Source organism: Diadema antillarum, unplaced genomic scaffold (genome assembly GCF_040938485.1).
Source record: "Diadema antillarum isolate AM-2024a unplaced genomic scaffold, OU_Dant_1.0 scf00000170, whole genome shotgun sequence".
Classification (NCBI taxonomy): Eukaryota; Metazoa; Echinodermata; class Echinoidea; order Diadematoida; family Diadematidae; genus Diadema; species Diadema antillarum.
Window position 1 is genome coordinate 1578723 of NW_027271059.1, and position 23984 is coordinate 1602706.

The window sequence follows — 23984 nt, forward strand, 5'->3', positions numbered from 1 at the left end:
AACAACAATTAAAAAAGACTATTGTATACATTGGGTGCCCATGCTTATATAATAAACAATATATCAGAAAACAATGCACTCGCGAATACCCCATTTTTTGCAATTGTATTTTGATACATTTATACGCAAGGCTAACAGTTCTAATTTCTTTACAACTAGGTAACAAATAGCAATGTCTGATATTTACATTGCAGCGTGTGGTCTTAGAGGCCATTGTCTGGAAGAATGCCATAGGTATATCCTTCCATGTGATATCGGCACGTGCAAGAAGAGGCAAACGACACAGAAATTCAGCCAAGTTTGCTGCCGACACTTCTGGCTGTGAAAACATGTCGTGGTAAATCTTTAAGGAAAGACTCTTGATCTGAAGGAGAAAAAAAGGAAGCTTATTTTTCGACAAACGTTGTATCATAGCAGACATGGTGAACACATCGATGCAGTACAGTAGTTAATATTCTCTTATACAGCATAAAGAGCCTTATCGCCTTCTAGGACAAGACTCGGGACTAAAAACTGAGGAATTAGAAATTGTTAAAGCTAGCATGAATTAAGAAAAAATATGCGCAAATCCACTAATAAATCTGGCTTTCAACCCCCCCCCCCACAAAAATAATAAATAAAATACCTGACACAATTATTGTTGTATACCTGAATTTCATTGCAGAGGTGAGCCCATGGATGTATACAGGGGCTTTTAATGAAATTACGTTGGAATTTCCTGCAATCAGGCAGATCCCATCATGACCATTTCACTCATAAATTTTACAATGATCCCATTCATTTTCTTTCCCTTGCTAATTTCAATATATGGTTCCTATTGATGTCGATGTCAGAAAGTTTCCTGCTTAATTTTCATTCACCGATGTCACAGATGATGTCACACTTATCACTTTTACCATCTAAAACACGGTAAAATACAAGGTAGTTCCTACACATTCCTCTGTACAAACTCATTTACTATTTGGTATGGGAAATCACTGGAGTCATTTGTTCGATGAGTGTTGGGAGGATTGAACTCACAATTACAATTGATGTCATCGTTTTGACCATCTTTGCTTGCCTCACAGGAAATATTCTTTGCAGATGCCTTTCTATGGTATATGTTGGTTGCAAGTTAATTAGTATGTCTACGAGCATGGTAACGAATAGATATAAAGTGTATTACAAATATTCTAGATGAAAATATGTAAATGTCAACTACTCAAATATAGACATGAACACTGCCTAATGTTATATCACTATACAAGAAATTGTGACAAGAAAATGACTTGAGTAATATCAGGATGATCACCAGCCAGGAATCTTATTACAAAAAGTTTATATGGATAACACACTTTGTAATGTACCCACAGGTCAAACTTGTTGGGATAGATCAAAGAAGTTCATAGTAATGCCTTAGGTAAGGCTATATAGGCGTAATAGGATATCCAGTCGTTTGTTTACGAAATAGTTATTGCAGTTTCTTCGAATTCTCTTGTGAGTATTCGAAGGAATGGCAACCACATTTCGTGGAGCTTTGTGCATATTTTGTTTCATAAAACAATGCATCAGACTTATTGGAATGAAACGTTATACTGTCATAAAAGTTCAAAGAATGAGTTAAGTCCATCTCGATAAAAGAGATTTTGTACTTTACTGTAAATGCATTAATATTTTCTGGGCATGCTCCATTGCAGCAAAGTCGTTGGTGCCGATTTTTAAATATTTACTCGCACTAGACCGAGATCTACATGGAAAATAAATACCCCCCAAGAACAGTGAAAACAAGGAAAAGTAGAAATTACGCGGTGCGTATTATATGTCCCCGCCGGAAGTAGCATTTAGTAGCAAAATGTACAATATAGGTAAAAAGATCAAGGTCAAAGGTCAAAGAAGTCAAAGGTCAAAATTCTGTGTAGAAGTTCTGAAGCCCTCACCTAGTGTCATCACATAAAGCAAACGGAATTGAAATCGGGTTAGAAATGGCGAAGGAGTTGCATTTTGTAGCCAATGTACAATATAGGTAAAAAATCAAGGTCAAAGGTCAAAGAAGTCAAAGGTCGAAATTCTGTGTAGAAGTTTTGAAGCCCTCACCTAGTGCCATCACGTAAAGCAAACGGAATCGAAATCGGGTTAGAAATGGCGAAGGAGTAGCATTTGGTAGCAAAATGTACAATACAGGTCAAAAATCAAGGTCAAAGGTCAAAGAAGTCAAAGGTCAAAATTCTGTGTAGAAGTTTTGAAGCCCTCACCTAGTGCTATCACATAAAGCAACCGGAATCAAAATCGGGTTAGAAATGGCGAAGGAGTAGCATTTTGAAGCAAAATGTACAATATAGGTCAAAGGTCAATGCCAAAGGTCACAACTGAAATTCTGTTTAGAAGTTTCAAAGCTCCCATGTAGTGCTATCATATAAAGCAAACAGAATCAAAATTGGCTCATAAATGACAGAGAAGTAGCAAATTGAAAATTTTGATCACACACGGACGCACAGACGGACGGACGCACAGACGGACGGACAGACGGACGGACACACAGACACACACACGTACGGATCCCGTTTCATAGTCCCCTGCTCGAACTCGTTCGGCGGGGACAAAAAGGTTGAATTTAGCATTGTCACCTGACTTTGACCTTTTGGCCAAGAGAATCTCTATTGTGTACTAGCATGTATACACGTAGTTACATAAAATACCTTCAGCATAGCAAAATGATTTTTGCAATGCATACATTGAGTGGTTTAATGCTGGGGAAGACCAGAGCAACATGTAAACAATGTTAATCGCATGACCTAGACTGAGATCTATATGGAAAAGAATTACTTCGACAGAAGAAAATCCCACATGACATATAGCTCTTGTTTTGTGTTTTGTATTTTCTAAAAAAAAAAAAAAAAAACACGTCCCATATCCTCCCTGCGAGAACTGACACCAGGTGAAAGTTTACATACCTGACAGGATGGTGCTAATTCAGCTGCTGTTGAGAAGAAATTATCGGCCAAGTCGAAAAACTCCAGACTGAAGCTCGAAAGACGTGGCATAGTACACACCCATTGGGCCAAGTCACTTCCCCTTGAGGACTGTAGTTTTTCAGGAGAATGGAACCTGTAGATGTAGTCAATTTCCAATTTCAGATCTTGAATCTGTGGAAGTAACACAAACAAACCATGAAAACACCATGGAGGAATAGAATGTCATGTATCATGTACTGAATCCATATACTTACATTTATGGCCACTACTATGCATTCAAACAAAACGTATTAGTTACATGTACTGTCCTGCTGCGATTATCTACTTGCTTTCATGTACAGTGCTTCTTACCTGCATTTGTTTATTTGTTTGTTTGTGTGTGTGTTTGTGTATTTGTGTTATTCCTCCACGTTTTGGGCTGTTTTGTATATCAAAAGACGTCGTTGCCTTGCTGAATTGGGTTTCCATAAATATATGTGACAGTCCTATCAAATCACGGTTCAATTTCTTTGATAGTATATTCAATTATGGACGTGTGATACGTAAGCCTCATAATGATTCCTCAAATCAGAAATGATAAGCCGAACATTTCGATTGATATCCCCCCCCCCCCCCGAAATGAAGGAGGGGGGGGGTGGCCTGTACAATCATCCCTCCCCCCCCCCCCCGCCAAAAAATAAAAAAATAAAAAAAAATGAGAAAAAAAGTGGAGGAAGCTGAAATGTGATTGTATCAATTTTGGCATATTGCATGACGTTCGTACGCCTGCCTTCAGACAGGTATCAGCGCTGAACAGTACTCTATCTTGTAGGATAATGTATGCATAATTTTCTCAAGTGCTCGCTCGCTTCGCTCGCTCGCAAAGAAAGTAATATCGACATAGGGCATGGTCCAGACGTTGACAACGTCAAATAGCATAGGCTTACATGTAACATGCTATGACGCGAGTAACTTGGGACCATCTGCAAATTGTGTACGAAAACAAACAAACAATTAAAACAAAATTATACCGCCATAATTATGAACTCCCCTCCATTTCCTGAATCGTTTCTGAAACGATGATGGCTCTATCTATGGGCATACCCAGGGATGATCAGAGGCGTCGAATCTATCTCGAGGGGGGGAGTGGGTGGAGGGGGGGGGGGAGGGGGGGGGGGGGGGGGGGCAAAGGGACATTTTTGCCCAGCCCCATCGGTATTGTGTACGAAAACAAACAAACAATAACAAAAAAATTATACCGCCATAATTATGAACTCCGGCCTGGGCCCCTCCATTTCCTGAATCGTTTCTGAAACGATGATGGCTCTATCCATGGGCATACCCAGGGATGATCAGAGGCGTCGAATCTATCTTGGGGGTGGGGGGGGGGGGAGGGGGGGGGGGGGCAAAGGGGCATTTTTGCCCAGCCCAATCGGTATTGTTGGGGCAGACAAATCATTTGTCCTACAACAGGGCTCGACACTAACGGTGGCCAGGTGGCCCGGGGCCACCAAAAACGCACGTCGGGCCACCAAAAGTTCCTTTCAGAAACGAAGATTTCGGTGGCCCAATTGGGCCACCTAAAAAGGTCGGATGGTAGCCTTTACTTTTGGAAATGAACAGCGGTAACAATCGGCTCCGTAAGATGCTAAAATAAATGTCAGATGTTTGCTTTTAATTTTGGAAATAAATAACGGTAATATTCGACTTAATTTTCATTCACTGATGTCACAGATGATGTCACACTTATCACTTTTACCATCTAAAACACGGTAAAATACAAGGTAGTTCCTACACATTCCTCTGTACAAACTCATTTACTATTTGGTATGGGAAATCACTGGAATCATTTGTTCGATGAGCGTTGGGGAGGATTGAACTCACAATTGCAATTGATGTCATCGTTTTGACCATCTTTGCTTGCTTCACAGGAAATATTCTTTGCAGATGCCTTTCGATGTTATATGTTGGTTGCAAGTTAATTAGTATGTCTACGAGTATGGTAACGAATAGATATAAAGTGTACTACAAATATTCTAGATGAAAATAAGTAAATGTCAACTACTCAAATATAGACATGAACAATCACTATACAAGAAATAGTGACAAGAAAATGACTTGAGTAATATCAGGATGATCACCAGCCAGGAATCTTATTACAAAAAAAGTTTATATGGATAACACACTTTTTAATGTACCCACAGGTCAAACTTGTTGGGATAGATCAAAGAAGTTTATAGTAATGCCTTAGGTAAGGCTATATAGGCGTAATAGGATATCCAGTCGCTTGTATACGAAATAGTTATTGCAGTGTCTTCGAATTCTCTTGTGAGTATTCGAAGAAATGGCAACCGCATTTCGTGGAGCTTTGTACATATTTTGTTTCATAAAACAATACATCAGACTTATTGGAATGAAACGTTATACTGTCATAAAAGTTCAAAGAATGAGTTAAGTCCATCTCGATAAAAGAGATTTTGTACTTTACTGTAAATGCATTAATATTTTCTGGGCATGCTCCATTGCAGCAAAGTCGTTGGTGCCGATTTTTAAATATTTACTCGCACTAGACCGAGATCTACATGGAAAATAAATACCCCTCAAGAACAGTGAAAAAAAAGGGTTGAATTTAGCATTTTCACTTGACCTCTGACCTTTTGGCCGAGAGAATCTCTATTGTGTACTAGCATGTATACACGTAGTTACATATTAAAATACTTCAGCATAGCAAAATAATTTTTGCAATGCATACATTGAGTGGTTTAATGCTGGGGAAGACCAGAGCAACATGGAAACAATGTTAATTACATGCACTAGACTGAGATCTATATGGAAAAGAATTACTTCGACAGAAGAAAATCCCACGTGACATATAGCTCTTGTTTTGTGTTATGTATTTTCTAAAAAAAAAAATCCTCCCTGCGAGAACTGACACCAGGTAAAAGTTTACATACCTGACAGGATGGTGCTAATTTAGCTGCTGTTGAGAAGAAACTATCTGGCAAGTTGTGAAACTTCAGACTGAAGCTCGAAAGACGTGGCATAGTACACACCCATTGGGCCAAGTCACTTCCCGTTGAGGACTGTAGTTTTTCCGGAGAATCGAACGGGTAGTCGTAGTCAATTTCCAATTTCAGATCTTGAATCTGTGGAAGTAACACAAACAAACCATGAAAACACCATGGAGGAATAGAATGTCATGTATCATGTACTGAATCCATATACTTACATCTATGGCCACTACTATGCATTCAAACAAAACGTATTAGTTACATGTACTGTCCTGCTGCGATTATCTACTTGCTTTCATGTACAGTTCTTCTTACCTGCATTTGTTTATTTGTTTGTTTGTGTGTGTGTTTGTGTGTTTGTGTATTTGTGTTATTCCTCCACGTTTTGGGCTGTTTTGTATATCAAAAGACGTCGTTGCCTTGCTGAATTGGGTTTCCATAAATGTATGTGACAGTCCTATCAAATCAAATTATATGTTGGTTGCACGGTAATTAGTTTGTCTACGAGTATGGTAACGAATAGATGTAAAATGTATTACAAATATTCTAGATGAAAATAAGTAAATGTCAACTACTCAGATATAGACATGAACACTGCCCAATGTTATATCACTATACAAGAAATAGTGACAAGAAAATGACTTGAGTAATATCAGGATGATCACCAGCCAGGAATCTTATTACAAAATTTTTATATGGATAACACACTTTTCAATGTACCCACAGGTCAAACTTGTTGGGATAGATCAAAGAAGTTTATAGTAATGCCTTAGGTAAGGATATATAGGCGTAATAGGATATCCAGTCGCTTCTATACGAAATAGTTATTACAGTTTCTTCGAATTCTCTTGTGAGTATTCGAAGAAATGGCAACCGCATTTCGTGGAGCTTTGTACATATTTTGTTTCATAAAACAATACATCAGACTTATTGGAATGAAACGTTATACTGTCATAAAAGTTCAAAGAATGAGTTAAGTCCATCTCGATAAAAGAGATTTTGTACTTTACTGTAAATGCATTAATATTTTCTGGGCATGCTCCATTGCAGCAAAGTCGTTGGTGCCGATTTTTAGATATTTACTCGCACTAGACCGAGATCTACATGGAAAATAAATAGCCCTCAAGAACAGTGAAAAAAAGGTTGAATTTAGCATTGTCACTTGACTTTGACCTTTTGGCCAAGAGAATCTCTATTGTGTACTAGCATGTATACACGTAGTTACATAAAATACCTTCAGCATAGCAAAATAATTTTTGCAATGCATACATTGAGTGGTTTAATGCTGGGGAAGACCAGAGCAACATGTAAACAATGTTAATCACATGCACTAGACTGAGATCTATATGGAAAAGAATTACTTCGACAGAAGAAAATCCCACGTGACATGTAGCTGTTGTTTTGTGTTTTGTATTTTCTAAAAACAAAACAAACAAAACACGTCCCATATCCTCACTGCGAGAACCGACACCAAGTAAAGGCTTACATACCTGACAGGATGGTGCTAATTTAATTCCTGTAGAGTAGAAATCATCTGGCAAGTTGGCAAACACCAGACTGAAGCTCGAAAGACGTGGCATAGTACACACCCATTGGGCCAAGTCTCTTCCCGTTGAGGACTGTAGTTTTTCCGGAGAATGGGACGGGTAGATGTAGCGACTTTCCAATTTCAGATCTTGAATCTGTGGAAGTAACACAAACAAACCGTGAAAACACCATGGAGGAATAGAATGCCATGTATCATGTACTAATTCAAATACTTACATTTATTGCCACTACTATGCATTCAAACAAAACGTATAGTTACATTTACTGAGTCCTGCTGCGATTATCTACTTGCTTTCATGTACAGTGCTTCTTACCTGCATTTGTTTACTTGTTTGTTTGTGTGTGTGTTTGTGTATTTGTGTATTTGTGTTATTCCTCCACGTTTTGGGTTGTTTTGTATATCAAAAGACGTCGTTGCCTTGCTGAATTGGGTTTCCATAAATGTATGTGACAGTCCTATCAAATCACGGTTCAATTTCTTTGACAGTATATTCAATTATGGACGTGTGATACGTAAGCCTCATAATGATTCCTCAAATCATCAATGATAAGCCGAACATTTTGATTGATATCCCCCCCCCCCCCCCGAAATGAAGGAGGGGGGATGGCCTGTACAATCATCCCTCCCCCCCCCCCCCCGCCAAAAAATAAAAAAAAAAAAAAAATGAGAAAAAAAGTGCAGGAAGCTGAAATGTGATTGTATCAATTTTGGCATATTGCATGACGTTCGTACGCCCGCCTTCAGACAGGTATCAGCGCTGAACAGTACTCTATCTTGTAGGATAATGTATGCATAATTTTCTCAAGTGCTCGCTCGCTTCGCTCGCTCGCGAAGAAAGTAATATCGACATAGGGCATGTAGTGGGGTAGCTTAGTGAAATTATCGTGACACGGCGGACAAAAGCATGATTTTTTCACCAAAGGTACTTCATGATGTACCTTCTCAAAAAATAGGGTGCTCCAAAAATATTGATGCTGGGAAGGAGGTCAGAGGTCAAAGGTCAATGACCTTTATTTGTGAAATAGGTTTTTTGGCTATTTCTCAGGTCAGGAATATCCAATCTGGATAAAACTTGGCAGGAAGAATATTGAGAACAAGTAAAATATTTTGATTGAATTTGGAGTGAATTTTCCAAAGGTCAAAGGTCAAAGGTCAATGAACTTTTTCTAAAAATCATGTTTTTGTTTATTTCTCCAGGTAGGAAGATTCAATTTTCACAAAATTTGATATGAACGTTATATAGAAGGTACCAAGAGTATAAAGCAGGGGTCAAATATAATTGTTGATTTGACTGTTGCCATGGCAACCCAAAACTAGGATTTTTAGTTGAAGTTAGTTATACTATATAGGAGGCTATTTTTCAATTTGGAAGAGATTCCATTTGAATAGGTACAACTGATCGACGGGATGTATAGAGGTTTGAAATACTTTTGATTAGTGTTCAGTGGTACGTTGCCATGGCAACTACATATATAGATTTTGGTTAAACTTAAAGGAGACTTTAGAACGTCCATGAATTTGAAGAGATTTCCATCAGGGTTGGTATAATTGATCAACAAAAAGTCGCCAGACAAAGATTTTTCACCTTCATAGCATGTGGGTTGAGTGAATGCAGCAACAATATAGTAGAACACATCAAAGAGAGTTTTAAGGAAAATTGGACAATCCGTTCTAAAGTTATGAATTTTTGAAGTTTCTGCTCAGTCGAGGCTGAATGAGAAGACTACTGTACCTTGTAACGTCACATGTGTACAACGATATAAAGAATGAATAAAGAAAATTCAACATGTTTTCACTTACAAAAGGATACTCGACTTCTCTTTCAGAAGGCAGGGGGAATAAAATTACCCTTAACATACGTCAGTAGCAAGTCAAAGAAATGTGAACTTTACTCAAAAAGTATGGTTTTGTGAAATTCTCTTTTTATTTTCCTTACAATGTGCGCATGTGACATCATACACTGTGGTAGTCTTTTCATCCAGCCGCGACTGTGCAGACATTCTAAAAAATCATAACTTTTGAACGGATTGTACGATTTTTCCAAGCTTTCTGTGATGTGTCCTACTAATATTGTTGTATTCACTCAATCCACGTGCGCATGAAGGTGGACTTGTCCTTGAAGGACAGCTTCTGAAAGAGCAGACTCTAAGTTTTAAAATGATGTATCACTCAATTCAAATGGATTCCCCTAACCTATCTGAATAATAATACCGGTACTGGAAAGAAAGCACACACTCTGGATAAGTATGAACTAAGAAAAGAGGCTGCATTGTCTATTTTAGCGTTTAATCTTTACGAAGCTGTCTCATGTCATTATGTTCGTCTTTTCTTCCCCCCTCAAATTTTCATTTGAGTTATTCATTATTAATTTTTGATGATAAGAACGATGCCACAAGGCATTGTTTCGTAAAAATGCTTCAACTGCTCCTTCAGGTCCAAAATCTACATCAATATACGTAATTTTCCTGATCTCCTCAACATTTTTCCAAAAACAAAGCATACACCTTTTATGCATTGAGTCCTCCTTTTTGTGGACAATTAAAGGCAAAAACCCAGAATTAGTGCTTGAAAATAATATTATTCTTAAGTGTGAGTTACGGATATAAAGAACCTCTGTTAAAAAAAAATGAATCTGTATAAACATCAATGTTAAGTATTGTTAATAACACAAAATGTGTACAATATTTTTATAATAAAATGTTTCCAGACTAAACCGTCCGAAATTTATACTTTAATGAGAAAAATACTGATATCTCCTTATATGTTTGCTTTGATTGCAAAAACTGTATGGTAGGATGTCTTGTGATACAACAGGGGGGCATTTCATGAAGCAGTTTGGTCGGATATTTTTCTGACAAACTGTTACAAGCTACAGAAATCCTTGCATCTGATTGGCAGAGAGCAAATTTGTCTGACAACTCGTCGGACAAAATGCTTCATGAAATGCCCCCAGACCTACACATATTATGCATCAAATGTGATATCCTGAAAAAATTTTTCAAGTCACTCTCCCAAAAGTATACATAGGACCTTTAAGTTTTTCTTGTGTTTGTTCCTGGCAGAGTACTAGTACACAAACTCTCCAATCCATGGTGACCTAACGGGAATTAAGGAAATTAAAATGAATATACTGAAAACCAAAACTACGGATACCGATAACTTACTTCATTATTCTCTCCCCACCCCATCCCACCCCTTCTTTTTGGTTTCTTGATATATACAAGTAGATCTAGCTGACTTTGATAATTGTCATTATGTAACATCATCTTCAATTGACAAGGCGATAAAACTTAACAATCATATATGCTGCTGGACTATTAGGGGTTAGTTGAACTATTGTTCTCTTTAATGTACCATACTTTTTCCTCCTATCAATCACATGTATTTTGGGTGGAATGTACATTGTACTTTGACACAAAGCATCATAGAATCAACCGCCTTTGGGGTCGGGAATTTTGTCATATTATATTGTGATTTAGATTCTGCTCTATGCCGATTTTGTTTTATTTTTATCAACTTTGTAAACTTCCCCATAGACTTTGTTCACAAGCCAACTACATCCCACCCCCTTTGGATAATGTGAACCAATCAAACATTGCTTTTACTTTTGAATAACATGTCTATACATAGCTATCACACCAAAAATATTCAAACCGCTTTAAGTCTTTATGAGTGAAATTACAAATATAAATATATATTTAAAGATATTCAAATTGTCTAAATTCAACTTCATCTGTGAAAACAAACTTTTACCCTTTTTGAACATTTGAATAACCCCCATAAGAAATAAGAAACATATAGAGAGGGGAAGTGCGGACTATAGAAATTGCTTGCGGGAACCGGTAATCCCTGCGCTAATATGGAATTCACACAATCTTGGAGGAAACGGGTTAAATTTGTTTGGAAATATGTAGGGCAATACCCAAAACCTTCAGTTCTCAATGGAATATGCAGCTCTTCTACTGGTAAAGTAGTGGTACTGGGAGAAAAAATGAGCTGTGACATACGTCCTACACCTGGTTCAGTCATTGCCCAAGATTTAAAGTATCTGAGCCAGAGTCACACTTCACTCTTCGCCATTTCTCTACAGGAGGTAGACAGTACTAAAAAAATCCTTTACCAGAAATAATATCAAATCATTTAATGAAAAGGTGCTTAAGAAAACTGGACTGTTCCAACACACCTCCCTCAGGTCTGCAACACAGACTAAACCACCTGTTGCTATAGGAAAACCAGTAAAAACGGTGTATTATTGTAAACATGCACATAATATGTCGTATTGAGGGTCTGAATTTTAAGACTAGCAACCATGTACATTGCATTGCATTGTACAGAAACCTGGCGAACGCCCTGTGTATAGTCTATAAATTCAGACATTATTGTTATGTACAAATTAAGGGTATTTTCTCATTTTTTCTGTTGGCGGATTTCTTGGAGCACCCCCTAATTTTGATCCTCATATATATACAAATGTCTGAGGAAAAAATGACACTTTTGTCCGGCGTGTCACGATTATCAGTATATTTGTCACTAAGCCACCCCACTAATGGTCCAGACGTTGACAACGTCAAATAGCATACGCTTACATGTAAACATGCTATGACGCGAGTAACTTGGGACCATCTGCAAATTGTGTACGAAAACAAACAAACAACTAGACCCGGAATTTGTCAAGACTGACAAATTAGGTGATCCGATTTTTTAAAAAATCAATGATTCGAGTTTTCACCTGAGATTAGGGACATTGGTCGTGTGATGTTTGGATTCTCATTTTGAAAAGGGAGTCAGACCTGCCATCTTGGGTACCGAATTCCGTATACACTATCAAAGATGCAGAATGAAGTATATTTGACCTTTGACCCCACTTTGCACCCCCAAGATGGCATCTGAGCAAAAAGTGGTTATTTTGTGAAATGATTCTTGTAACATGGTCTTTGCGTGTGCAAAATATGGGAAAGATAAGACATGTATTCACCAAGATACAGGATGAAACATTTATGACCTTTGACCCTAATTTACATACCCAAGATGGTGTCTGATCAAGTAGTTGTTATTTTATGAAATAATGTACGTAACATTAAACAAACATGTGCAAAATATGGGGTTGATAGGGGCTATTTTTCTTGAGTTATTGCAAAGAAAATTGGAAAAAGAAAGAAATATGAAAATACATCGAAGATAACCTTTAATTTCAACCACGTTTTTGGACGTGATCCCAACACCATATGAAAAAGAAAGGGAACTTTTACGATAGCGCAAAGTCTCAGCTACAACATATCAAAATCTGGGAGAAATTCACCGAAGGGTAAGTGAGCTAGTGCTCGATAAAGAAAATCATGTCAATTTTCACATCTAGAAAAATTCCCTCCCATAGAGGTAACACGTCATAACGAAGATAAAGAAAGAAGTACATATGACCTTTGACCCCGATCTGCACAGACAAGATGTCATCTGAGCAAAAAGTGGTTATTTTGTGAAATGATCCTTGTAAAACGGTCTTTACGTGTGCAAAATATGATTAAGATAGAACATGTATTCACCAAGATACAGGATGAAACATTTATGACCTTTGACCCTCATTTACATACCCAAGATGGCGTCTGATGAAGTAGTTGTTATTTTATGAAATAATGTACGTGACATGAACTAAACATGTGCAAAATATGGTGGTGATAAAGTATGTTTTTCTTGAGTTATTGCAAAGAAAGTTGGAAAAAGAAAGAAATATGGAAATACATCGAAGATAGGCTTTGATTTCAATCAAGTTTTTGGACGTGATCCCGATACCGTATGAAAAAATGAAGGGCACATTAACGATAGGTCAAAGTCTCAGCTACCACATACTAAAATCTTAGAGAAATTCACCGAAGCATAAGTGAGCTAGTGCTCGATAAAGATAGTCATGTCAATTTTCACTTCCAGAAAAACTGCACTCCCATAGAGATAACACGTAAACTGGTCAAATTTGACAAGGTTACTTTCAATCCATTTTTACGAGGTGATACCGTTATCCAATCAAAATTTTGTATGCTTATGTTTGGAAGAACATTAAATAAGCTACATCATACTGAAATCTGGGTGAAAATTGACAAAGGACTAGTGAGATACGCTCGAATGAACTTGAAATTTGATGACGTCATTTTGAAAATTTACTTTTTTTACTTTATTAAGAAATTTGCTATCTTTTAATCATTTTGTCAGCATTGCCACCCCATGAAATGACATGTTCAACTCATCAGCTTTCAAAATGTGTAAAGGAAATGGGGGGTCACCGTCCATCCTGACGAGTAAAATCGGATATAAAATTGGCAGTTTTTTGGCATAGTTACACTGTATATCGCCATTGACGCGCGCGCGGAATTTCAAATTTTACGGGCCCGTATGACGTCATATTGAGTCGGATTGACTTGAAACTTGGTATAAATATAACTTGACATTCCAGACATCCGATCAAAGTGAAAAAACTGGAAATTTCAATTGCATATGAGCTGTGCGTGCGTATATGCGCGCGCGCGTACGCGTCCGTCCGATTTTTTTCAATTTTTAAAAAAATGCTCCAAATGGTCTGAAACGTTTGCAAAAAAATTTTTGAGCTCGATTGGAGCATACAAATATTTCAACGCGCGCGTACGCGCACGTTTTAAGAGAATATATGAATTTTGAGAACATGAGTAAAATGCGCATAAGTTGAAATATATGTGACGTAAATTTCATTGATAAATTCTATTCCATTAATGAGAAATGATTGAGAATGTGTTTTCATATAATGACGTCATAGTGACGTCACGGTCGACTGATCACAATGATACATTAGATTTGTCGTCTTTGGGACATGATGCATACATGGTATAATTTTGAAATTGATAGGCAGCGGACTTTCTGAGCTAACCTCTGCACAACTTTTGGGGAGAAGTAAAGAAACTAGAGATTGTAATTTGTCATCACTGACAAATGATAAGGTGATCCGATTTTATTTTCATCAATGATTCGAGTCCTGATCGCAATAGGCATGACCATACAAGTTTCATCTGTGTTTAGAGACATTGGCCGTGTGATGTTTGGATTCTCATTTAGAAAAGGGAGTCATATCTGCCATGTTTGGTACCAAATTCTGTACACTATAACGAAGAAACAGCAACAAGTACATATGACCTTTGACCCACCTTTGCACTCCCAAGATGGCATCTGATGAAAAAGTGGTTATTTTGTGAAATGATTCTTGCGACATCGTCTATACGTGTGAAAAATATGGGAAAGATAGGACAGGTATCCACCAAGATACAAGATGAAACATTTATGACATTTGACCCTAATTTACATACCCAAGATGTTGTCCGATCATGTAGTTGTTATTTTAAGAAATAATGTTCGTGACATACGACTAAGCATGTGCAAAATATGGGGGTGATAGGGCGTGTTTTTCTTGAGTTATTGCAAAGAAAGTTGCAGAAAGAAAGAAATACCTCAATACATCGAAGATAAGCTTTAATTTCAACCAAGTTTCGTGATGCCGACGTCTTATGAAAAACTGGAGGGCACACTCACGATAGCCCAAAGTCTCAGCTACAACATATCAAAATCTGGGAGAAATTCACAGAAGGTTAAGTGAGCTAGGGCTCGATAAAGACAATCACGTCAATTTTCACATCTAGAAAAATTCCCTCCCATAGAGACAACACGTCATAACGAAGATACAGAAAGATGTGCATATGACCTTTGACCCCACTTTGCACAGACAAGATGGCATCTGAGCAAAATGTGGTTATTTTGTGAAATGATCCTTGTAACATGGTTTTTGCGCGTGCAAAATATGGGAAAGATAGGACATGTATTCACCAAGATACAGGATAAAACATTCATGACCTTTGACCCTAATTACCATACCGAAGATGGTGTCCGATCAAGTAGTTGTTATTTTATGAAATAATGCACGTGACATGAACTAAACATGTGTAAAATGTGGTGGTGATAGGCTATGTTTTTCTTGAGTTATTGCAAAGAAAGTTGCAAAAAGGAAGGAATATGAAAATACATCGAAGATAAGCTTTAATTTCAACCAATTTTTTTAACGGGATCCCGACATCGTGCGATTACATGAAGGGCACACATCCGATAGCGCAAAGTCTCAGCTACAACATATTAAAATCTGGGAGAAATTCACCGAAGAGTAAGTGAGCTAGTGCTCGATAAAGACAATCATGTCAATTTTCACACATAGAAAAATTTCCTCCCATAGAGATAACACGTCATAACGAAGATACAGAAAGAAGTACATATGACCTTTGACCCCACTTTGCACAGACAAGATGGCATCTGAGCAAAAAGTGGTTATTTTGTGAAATGATTCTTGTAACATGGTCTTTGCGTGTGCAAAATATGGGAAAGATAGGACATGTATTCACCAAGATACAGGATGAAAGATTTATGACTTTTGACCCTAATTACCATACCGAAGATGGTGTCCGATCAAGTAGTTGTTATTTTATGAAATAATGTACGTGACATGAACAAAACATGCGCGAAATATGGGGTTGATAGCCATTGTTGTTGTTGATCTATTGCACAGAAAGTAGAAGAAAGAAAGAAAAATAAAGAAAAACTTAAGTTATTCTATAGAAATTTGAACGAGAAGCATAAAAAACAGAAAAAGATAAAGTTAGGAAGGAAGATTAAGACTAACTAAAGAAAAAGAAGAAAAAAAGTGTTAAAAAAAATAGAAAAATATATTGGCAGGTGAGCCTCGAACCAGGGACCTTAGGATTACGAGTCGGATGCGCTGTGCACTGACCTATTTCATGCTCCATAGGCCCTGTGTATTAAGCAAAATGACGCTGCATCGAAGCCACGTGCCATTTTCAACCAAGTTTTTTGACGTGATGCCGACATCATATGAAAAATTAAAGGGCACAGTCACGATAGCCAACAGTCTCAGCTACAACATATTAAAATCTGGGAAAAATTCACCGAAGCATAAGTGAGCTATTGCTCGAAAAAGATTGTCATGTCAATTTTCACTTCCAGAAAAACTGCTCTCCCATAGAGATAACACGTAAACTGGTCAAATTTTACAAGAATACTTTCAATCTATTTTTACGAGGTGATGACGTCATCCAATCAAAATTTTGTAATTATAAATATGAAAGTACATTTAATAAGCTACAACATACTGAAAACTGGGTGAAAATTGGCAAAGGATAAGCGAGATACGCTCGAGTGAACTTGAAATTTGATGACGGCATTTTGAAAATGTACTTTTTTTACTTTATTAAAAAATTTGATATCTTTTAATCATTTTTTCAGTATCGGCAACCCATGAGATGACATGTAGAACTCATCAGCTTTCAAAATGGGTATAAAAGAAAATGGGAGGTCACCGTCCATCCTGACGAGTAAAATCGGACTTAAAATCGGCAGTTTTTTGGCATTGTTGCACTGTATATCGCCATTGACGCGCGCGCGGAATTTCAAATTTGACGGGCCCGTATGACGTCATATTGAGTCGGATTGACTTGAAACTTGGTATAAATATTTCTTGATATTTCAGGCATCTGATAAATGTGAAAAAAACGGGAAATTTCTATTGCATATGAGCTGTGCGTGCGTATATGTGCGCGCACGTACGCGTCCGTCCAATTTTTTCAATTTTTCAAAAAATGCTCCAAATGATCTGAAACGTGTGCAAAAAAAAAAAATTGAGCTCGATTGGAGCATGTCAACATTTTAACGTGCGCGTACGCGCACGGTTTGAGTGTAAACTGAAATGTGAGAAAATGTGTAGAATACGCTTCATTTGAACTATATGTGACGTAAATTTCATTGAAAAATTCCTTTCCATTAATGAGATATTAATGAAAATGTGTTTTCATATAATGACGTCATAGTGACGTCACGGTCCATTGATCACAATGATTTTACAAAATCTGTCGTCTTTGTGACATGATACATATATGGTATAATTTTGAAATTGATAGGCAGAGGACTTTCTGAGTTAATCTCTGCACAACTTTTGTCCAGAAATAAAGAATCAGTACAGATACAATAGGTGATCCGAAGGATACTCGGATCACCTAATAAAGAAGAAGAAAGAATCCGTACAGATACAGAAGGTGATCCGAAGGATACTCGGATCACCTAAAAAGAAGAAGAAGAAGAAAGAATCCGTACAAAAACAGAAGGTGATCCGAGAGGATACTCGGATCACCTAATAAAGAAAATTATACCGCCATAATTATAAACTCCCCTCCATTTCCTGAATCGTTTCTGAAACGATGATGGCTCTATCTATGGGCATACCCAGGGATGATCAGAGGGGTCGAAACTGTCTGGCAAAGGGGCATTTTTGCCCAGCCCCATCGGTATTGTTGGGGCAGACAAATCATTTGTCCTACAACAGGGCTCGACACTAACGGTGGCCAGGTGGCCCGGAGCCACCAAAAACGCACGTCGGGCCACCAAAAGTTCTATTCAGAAAAGAAGATTTTGGAGGCCCAATTGGGCCACCCAAAAAGGTCGGATGGTAGCCTTTACTTTTGGAAATGAACAGCGGTAACAATCGGCCCCGTAAGATGCTAAAATAAATGTAAGATGTTTGCTTTTAATTTTGGAAATAAATAACGATAATATTCGACTCCGTTTGATACTAGAATAAATGTCGGATGTTTACTTATACTTTTGGAAATGAATAACGGTAAGATTCAGCTCCGTACGGTGCTACAATTAATGTCAGATATTTGATTTGCGTTCGGAAATTAATAAGGATAACATTCGGCTCCGGAAAATGCTGAAATAAATGTCGAATGTTTGCTTTGACGTTCGGAAATGAATGATAATAACATTCAACTCCGTACGATGATAAAATAAATGCCGGATGTTTGCTTTTACGTTCGAAAGTAAATAGCAATAACATTCAGTTCCGGAAGACGCTAAAATAAATGTCGAATGATCCCTTTGACGTTCGGAAATGAATATCAATAATATGCAACTCCGTACGATGATTAAATAAATGTCGGTTGTTTGCTTTTACTGTCGAAAGTAAATAGCAATAACATTCGGCTCCGGAAGATGCCAAAACAAATGCCAGATGATTACTTTTACGTTTGGAAGTGAATAGCAGTAACATTCTGCTCCATATGATGCTAAAATAAATGTCAGATATTTGCTGTTACATTTCGAAATGAAGAACAGTAACATTCAGCGGCGTTTGATGGTAAAGTAAATATCTGATGTCTGCTTTGCCGTTCAAAAATGAAAAAAACAGTAACATTCGGCTCCGTACGATGCTAGAATAATTGTCAGATGATTCATTTCACTTTCGGAAGTGGACCGCAGTAACATTCGGCTCCGTACGATAACAAAATAAATGTCGAATGTTTGCTCTCAAATTCGGAAATGAATAACGGTAATATTCTGCTCCGTACGATGCTAAAATAAATACTAGTAACGGATTGTTGCTTTTACATTTGGAAATAATTAACGGTATCAATCGGCTCAGTTAGATGGTAAAATAAATAGCGGATGTTTGCTTTCACGTTCGGGAATGAATATGGATAACATTCAGCTCCCTAAGATACTAGAATGAATGTCGGTGGTTTGCTTTTACAATTAATAACGATAACATTCGGCTCCGTAAGGTGTTTAAATACTAGTAAATGTTGGATGATTGCTTTTACAATCAGAATAACGGTAACTTTCAGCTCTTTACAATGCTAAAACAAAATGTCGGATGTTTACAAAATGTCTGCAAATGGTCCCACTTTCTCATTTCAAACGTAAGTTTTGACCACCTAAATAGGCATCAAGTTTTATAATAATCTATAAGCCTGTTTACTAAATCTTAGAACTCATTAGAATAACAGTAAATTAATTGAATTTTCTATTCATTTATTTTAGACATGGGTAACTGTATCACTTCAGTAATACTTAATATCTAATATTCTATGTTTAGTAGGACCGATTGAGTTTTTCTTATGTTTTTCTTGATTTTTTTTTCGGGCCACCAGATTTTACTTTCGGGCCACCAAAAAACAAAAATCAATGATTTTGGTGGCCCGATCGGGCCATCAAAAATAAAAGTTAGTGTGTAGCCCTGCCTACAAGCAATTCCCGAGATGAGGATAAATCTCGAACTGTCTTTATCGAAAATTGTCCAAATACCGCCAGAACTATATGCACCAAATCATTGAATTGCAATGAACATGCAAAAGCTCCGCTACTGGATCCGTTTCGATAGACTTTGTACACTTTTGAGATTGATGATTTTCCTAATATTTTATCCAGTGTTGCAACTACGGGGGGATGGGGGGGGGGGGTGGGAGATGGGGGGATGGGGGGGGGGGAGCACGTGCACGGGGAGCACGTGCCCCCCCCCCCCCCCCCCCATCCGCCGGTAAAAGAAAAATACCAACATGGTAATTCAAGGGTTAGTAAACTGCTTTTGAAATCGACATGAAATGTTGATCAAGAAATAACATATTTTTCTAAGATTTCTTTTAACCATAATTAAGGAGGAATATGTGAAACATTGTTCAAAAAGCCCGGAGCCGACAAAAGATTGTGATTCAGCGTGATTCCTGGTTGGCATTCTGAATATAAGCAGGATGTCCGCAGTGTACTCAGAACATCCGAACGGCAAAAAGAGTCGCTGCAATGTTGCGCAAAGTGATGTAGAATGTACACCTCTGTACCTTAAGCTTCATTATATCAAAGCTAGATCATTGATTTTGCAGTGTTGCTTACATACAAGTCTATATCAAAATGCCTTGCATTGCCAATAATAAGACTTGACCTGGGCTATTTCCTAACTTTTTCAAGTATCTAAGACACACACACAAACAAACACAAACAATTAGGGGATGCTCTAAAGTGCAGATTTTGGACATCCTTCCCCCGCTTCGCCGCTTGATACACTTCGACGCACCCTCGCTGGTCACACCTCCCCCAATCATGAACATAAACCGACATCCTTGACTACCAGTGGTGGATCCAGGGGGTCTCACCGGGCGCCCTCCCCTTTTTAATTTCCAAATCGAAAAAATATAATTACAAACGGCAGTTTTTGGACTGTAAAATGTTACAAATTTCAAGCTCGCTCGCTCGCTTCGCTGGCTCGCATTTATTCGCTCTGCGATTCTACTGATGTTACTGCCAGTAATTGCCAGCAGTTGAGCCCGGTGCGCCCCCTTAATTTCCAAAGCGAAAAAGTATAGCTACAAACAGCAGTTTTTGCACTGTAAAATGTCAAAATTTTCAAGCTCGCTCTCTCCGCTCGCTCGCATTTAATCGCTATACCATTCTCCTGATGTTGCTGCCAGTAATTGCCAGCAGTTGCGCCCGGCGCCCCCCCCCCTTTATTTCCAAAGCGAAAAAGTTAGTAGCTAAAAACGACAGTTTTTGGACTGTAAAATGTTACAAATTTCAACGGGCAAAAACATGCACCGCTCCCTCGCACAGGTATTTCAAAAAACAGACAAGTCTTCGTACCTTAAGGTCTGATTTTCCGTCGAAAGTCGGCGGACAAGCAAAAAAAAAAAAGTATGTGTGTGTGTGTTTGGGGGGGGGGGGGCACCAAGCTTCACCAAGCAAGCCCCCCCCCCCCCCCCCCCCAAGGCTGTGCCGGTCCGCTTATGGGCTTGTAATCGTGGTGATGGTGACTATCCGATCACCTCCCCTCCCCCCATTACTCAGTACGGATTTACGCTGTTGGACGTAGGTGATCCCTAAGTCTCCCCTTACCTGCGGTGGGCTCGACAAAAACGGAGAAATTGGAAACTGTTAAGCAAGATGAATTGAGTCAAATCATGATGTGTAAATCCGCCAATGAATCTCGTTTTCAACCCCCCAAAGAAAAAAAAAGAAACCGGCACAACTGTTGTATACCTGAATTTCTTTGCAGAGGAGCGCCCATGAATGTATGCGGGGGTTATTTATGATGTTATGTTGCAATTCCCTATAACCAGGCAGATCCCATCATGAACATGTCACTCATAAATTTTACAATGACCCGATTCATTTTCTTTCCCTTACTTATTCCTATATATGGTTCATTATATCGATGTTGATGTCAGAAATTTTGCTGCTCAACTTTCATTCACCGATGTCAAAGATGATGTCACACTTTACTATCACTTTTACCATCTACCACACGGTGAAATACAACGGCGTTATTACATATTCCTCTATTCCAACCATAACTTCTTTCAAACTTAAATTGAAGAATCTTTTGATTCATACATATAAAGAAAATAACCAAGTTCAATCATTTCATTTGATTTGAATTCCAAAAGAACTTACAATAGTTAAAATATTACTCATGAATTTCATTACCAAGAGGAATATATATGCATCATGTATGTGACTGTATCTATGGAGGGGGCGTCGAACTTCACTGGGCTAAGACCGCCTTATTTATTTTTTCCATCTCAATGTATAGTATTTTTATGTGTTTTATGTACAATTTCAAGCAGTTTATTATTTTACTTCATTTAAAAATTCTGTTCACTTCGTCATGTACATGTACATGCATTCTATTTACCATTGTAATCTGGGGGCTTTACGCTTTTTCAGGCAATCGCTTTTTGTAGTCCCCGTTCTCCTCATCAATACTCTTTTTTTTTTTGCTATGTTGATCTCACAATGTATTTGTTTCATGATGATTGAGATGAATAAACGAATTGAATTGAATTGAATTGAATTCATTATTTAGTGTAAATGTGAAATGCCTGGAGTCATTTCTTCAATGAGTGTTAGGAAGATTGAACTCATAATCATATTGTAGTCACTGTCATCGTTTTGACCATCTTTGCTTCCTTCAAAGCAAATATTCTTTGCAGATTCCTGTCTATAATGGTTGCAAGTTAACAAATGTGTCTACGAGTGTTGTTACGAATAGATATAAAGTGTACTACAAATATTCTACATAAAAATAAGTAAATGTTAACCACTGAAATATAGACATGAATGTTATGTTACTCTACAAAAATTAGTGACATCAGAATGACTTCAGTACAGTCAGGATGATCACCAGCCAATGACTTTTATTACAACAGATTTATTTAGGTAACACACTTTATAATGTGATCACAAGTCAAATTTGTTGAACTAGATCAAATAAGTTTACAATAATGACTCGGGTAAGGGTATATAGGCGTAATAAGATATCCAGTCGCTTGTACAAAGAATAATAATGACAGTTTCTTTCCCTTATACATTTGTGAATATTCGAATTCTCTTACGAGTATTCGAAGGAATGGCAACCGAATTTCGTTCAGGTTTGAGCGTAATTTGTTTCATAAAAGCAATGCATCAGACTTATTACAGTGAAACAATATACTGCCATACAAGTCCAAAGAATGAGTAAAGTCCATCTCGAAAAAAGAGTTTGTGCTTTTCTCTAAATATATTAATATTTTAGGACATTCTGCATTGCAGAAAGGTCGTTGGTGCCAATTTTTCATTTCATACACTGAATAGCTTAGTGTCTAGGTAGACTGTCGACCTGCCTGTAAATAATATTAGCTTTCACTATGCCGAGATATACATCTTAAAATAAATACCCCTCAAGAACAGTGAAAAAAAGTTAGATGAATTATTATTTAGCATTTTCTCCTGACATTTTAACTTTGATATTGGCTAAGGAAATCTCTATTATGGACTGCGTGTATACACGTAGATTCAAAAACTACCTATATGCATTGCAACGAAATGAGGAACAAAGTGAAATTTTCAGGAGTTGTCCTTAACGTTTGACCCCTATGATCTCCAAATTCCCAAGAGAATCACTATTAGGCAATACATGGATTTAAGTTTCATGATAACAACTTGATCGCTTCGACCTCCCCCAATCATGAACATAAACCGACATCCTTGACTACCAGTGGCAGATCCAGGGGGTCTCACCGGGCGCCCTCCCCCCCCCCTTTTAATTTCCAAAGCAAAAAAATATAGTTACAAACGGCAGTTTTTGGACTGTAAAATGTTACAAATTTCAAGCTCGCTCGCTTCGCTGGCTCGCATTTATTCGCTCTGCGATTCTGCTGATGTTGCAGCCAGTAATTGCCAGCAGTTGAGCCCGGTGCGCCCCCTTAATTTCCAAAGCGAAAAAGTATAGCTACAAACAGCAGTTTTTGCACTGTAAAATGTCAAAATTTTCAAGCTCGCTCTCTCCGCTCGCTCGCATTTAATCGCTATACCATTCTCCTGATGTTGCTGCCAGTAATTGTCAGCAGTGTTGCGCCCGGTGCGCTCCCCCCCCCCCCCTTTATTTCCAAAGCGAAAAAGGTAGTAGCTACAAACGGCAGTTTTGTGACTGTAAAATGTTACAAATTTCAAGCTCGCTCGCTCCGCTCACTCGCTTTTAGTCGCTATGCCATTCTACTGATGTTGCTGCCAGTAATTGCCAGCAGCTGCGCCCGGTCCGCCCCCCCCCCCTCCTTAATTTCCAGAGGGAAAAGTATAGCTACAAACAACAGTTTTTGCACTGTAAAATGTGAACATTTT

At 37.9% G+C, this 23984-nt stretch overlaps 1 protein-coding gene across 1 annotated transcript in view; it reads right to left on the bottom strand.

Moving 5' to 3' along the window:
- Positions 1 to 1714: 1714 nt before the first annotated feature.
- LOC139722688 (NLR family CARD domain-containing protein 4-like) overlaps positions 1715 to 23984 on the bottom strand; it is a 58198-nt gene continuing 35928 nt past the window's right edge. The window contains exons 3-6 of the mRNA XM_071633981.1: positions 7432 to 7623; positions 5885 to 6076; positions 2931 to 3122; positions 1715 to 1726 (exon numbers count right to left, since the gene is read on the bottom strand). Coding sequence (XP_071490082.1) covers positions 1715 to 1726; positions 2931 to 3122; positions 5885 to 6076; positions 7432 to 7623 — 588 coding nt within the window. The remainder of the gene's footprint in view (positions 1727 to 2930; positions 3123 to 5884; positions 6077 to 7431; positions 7624 to 23984) is intronic.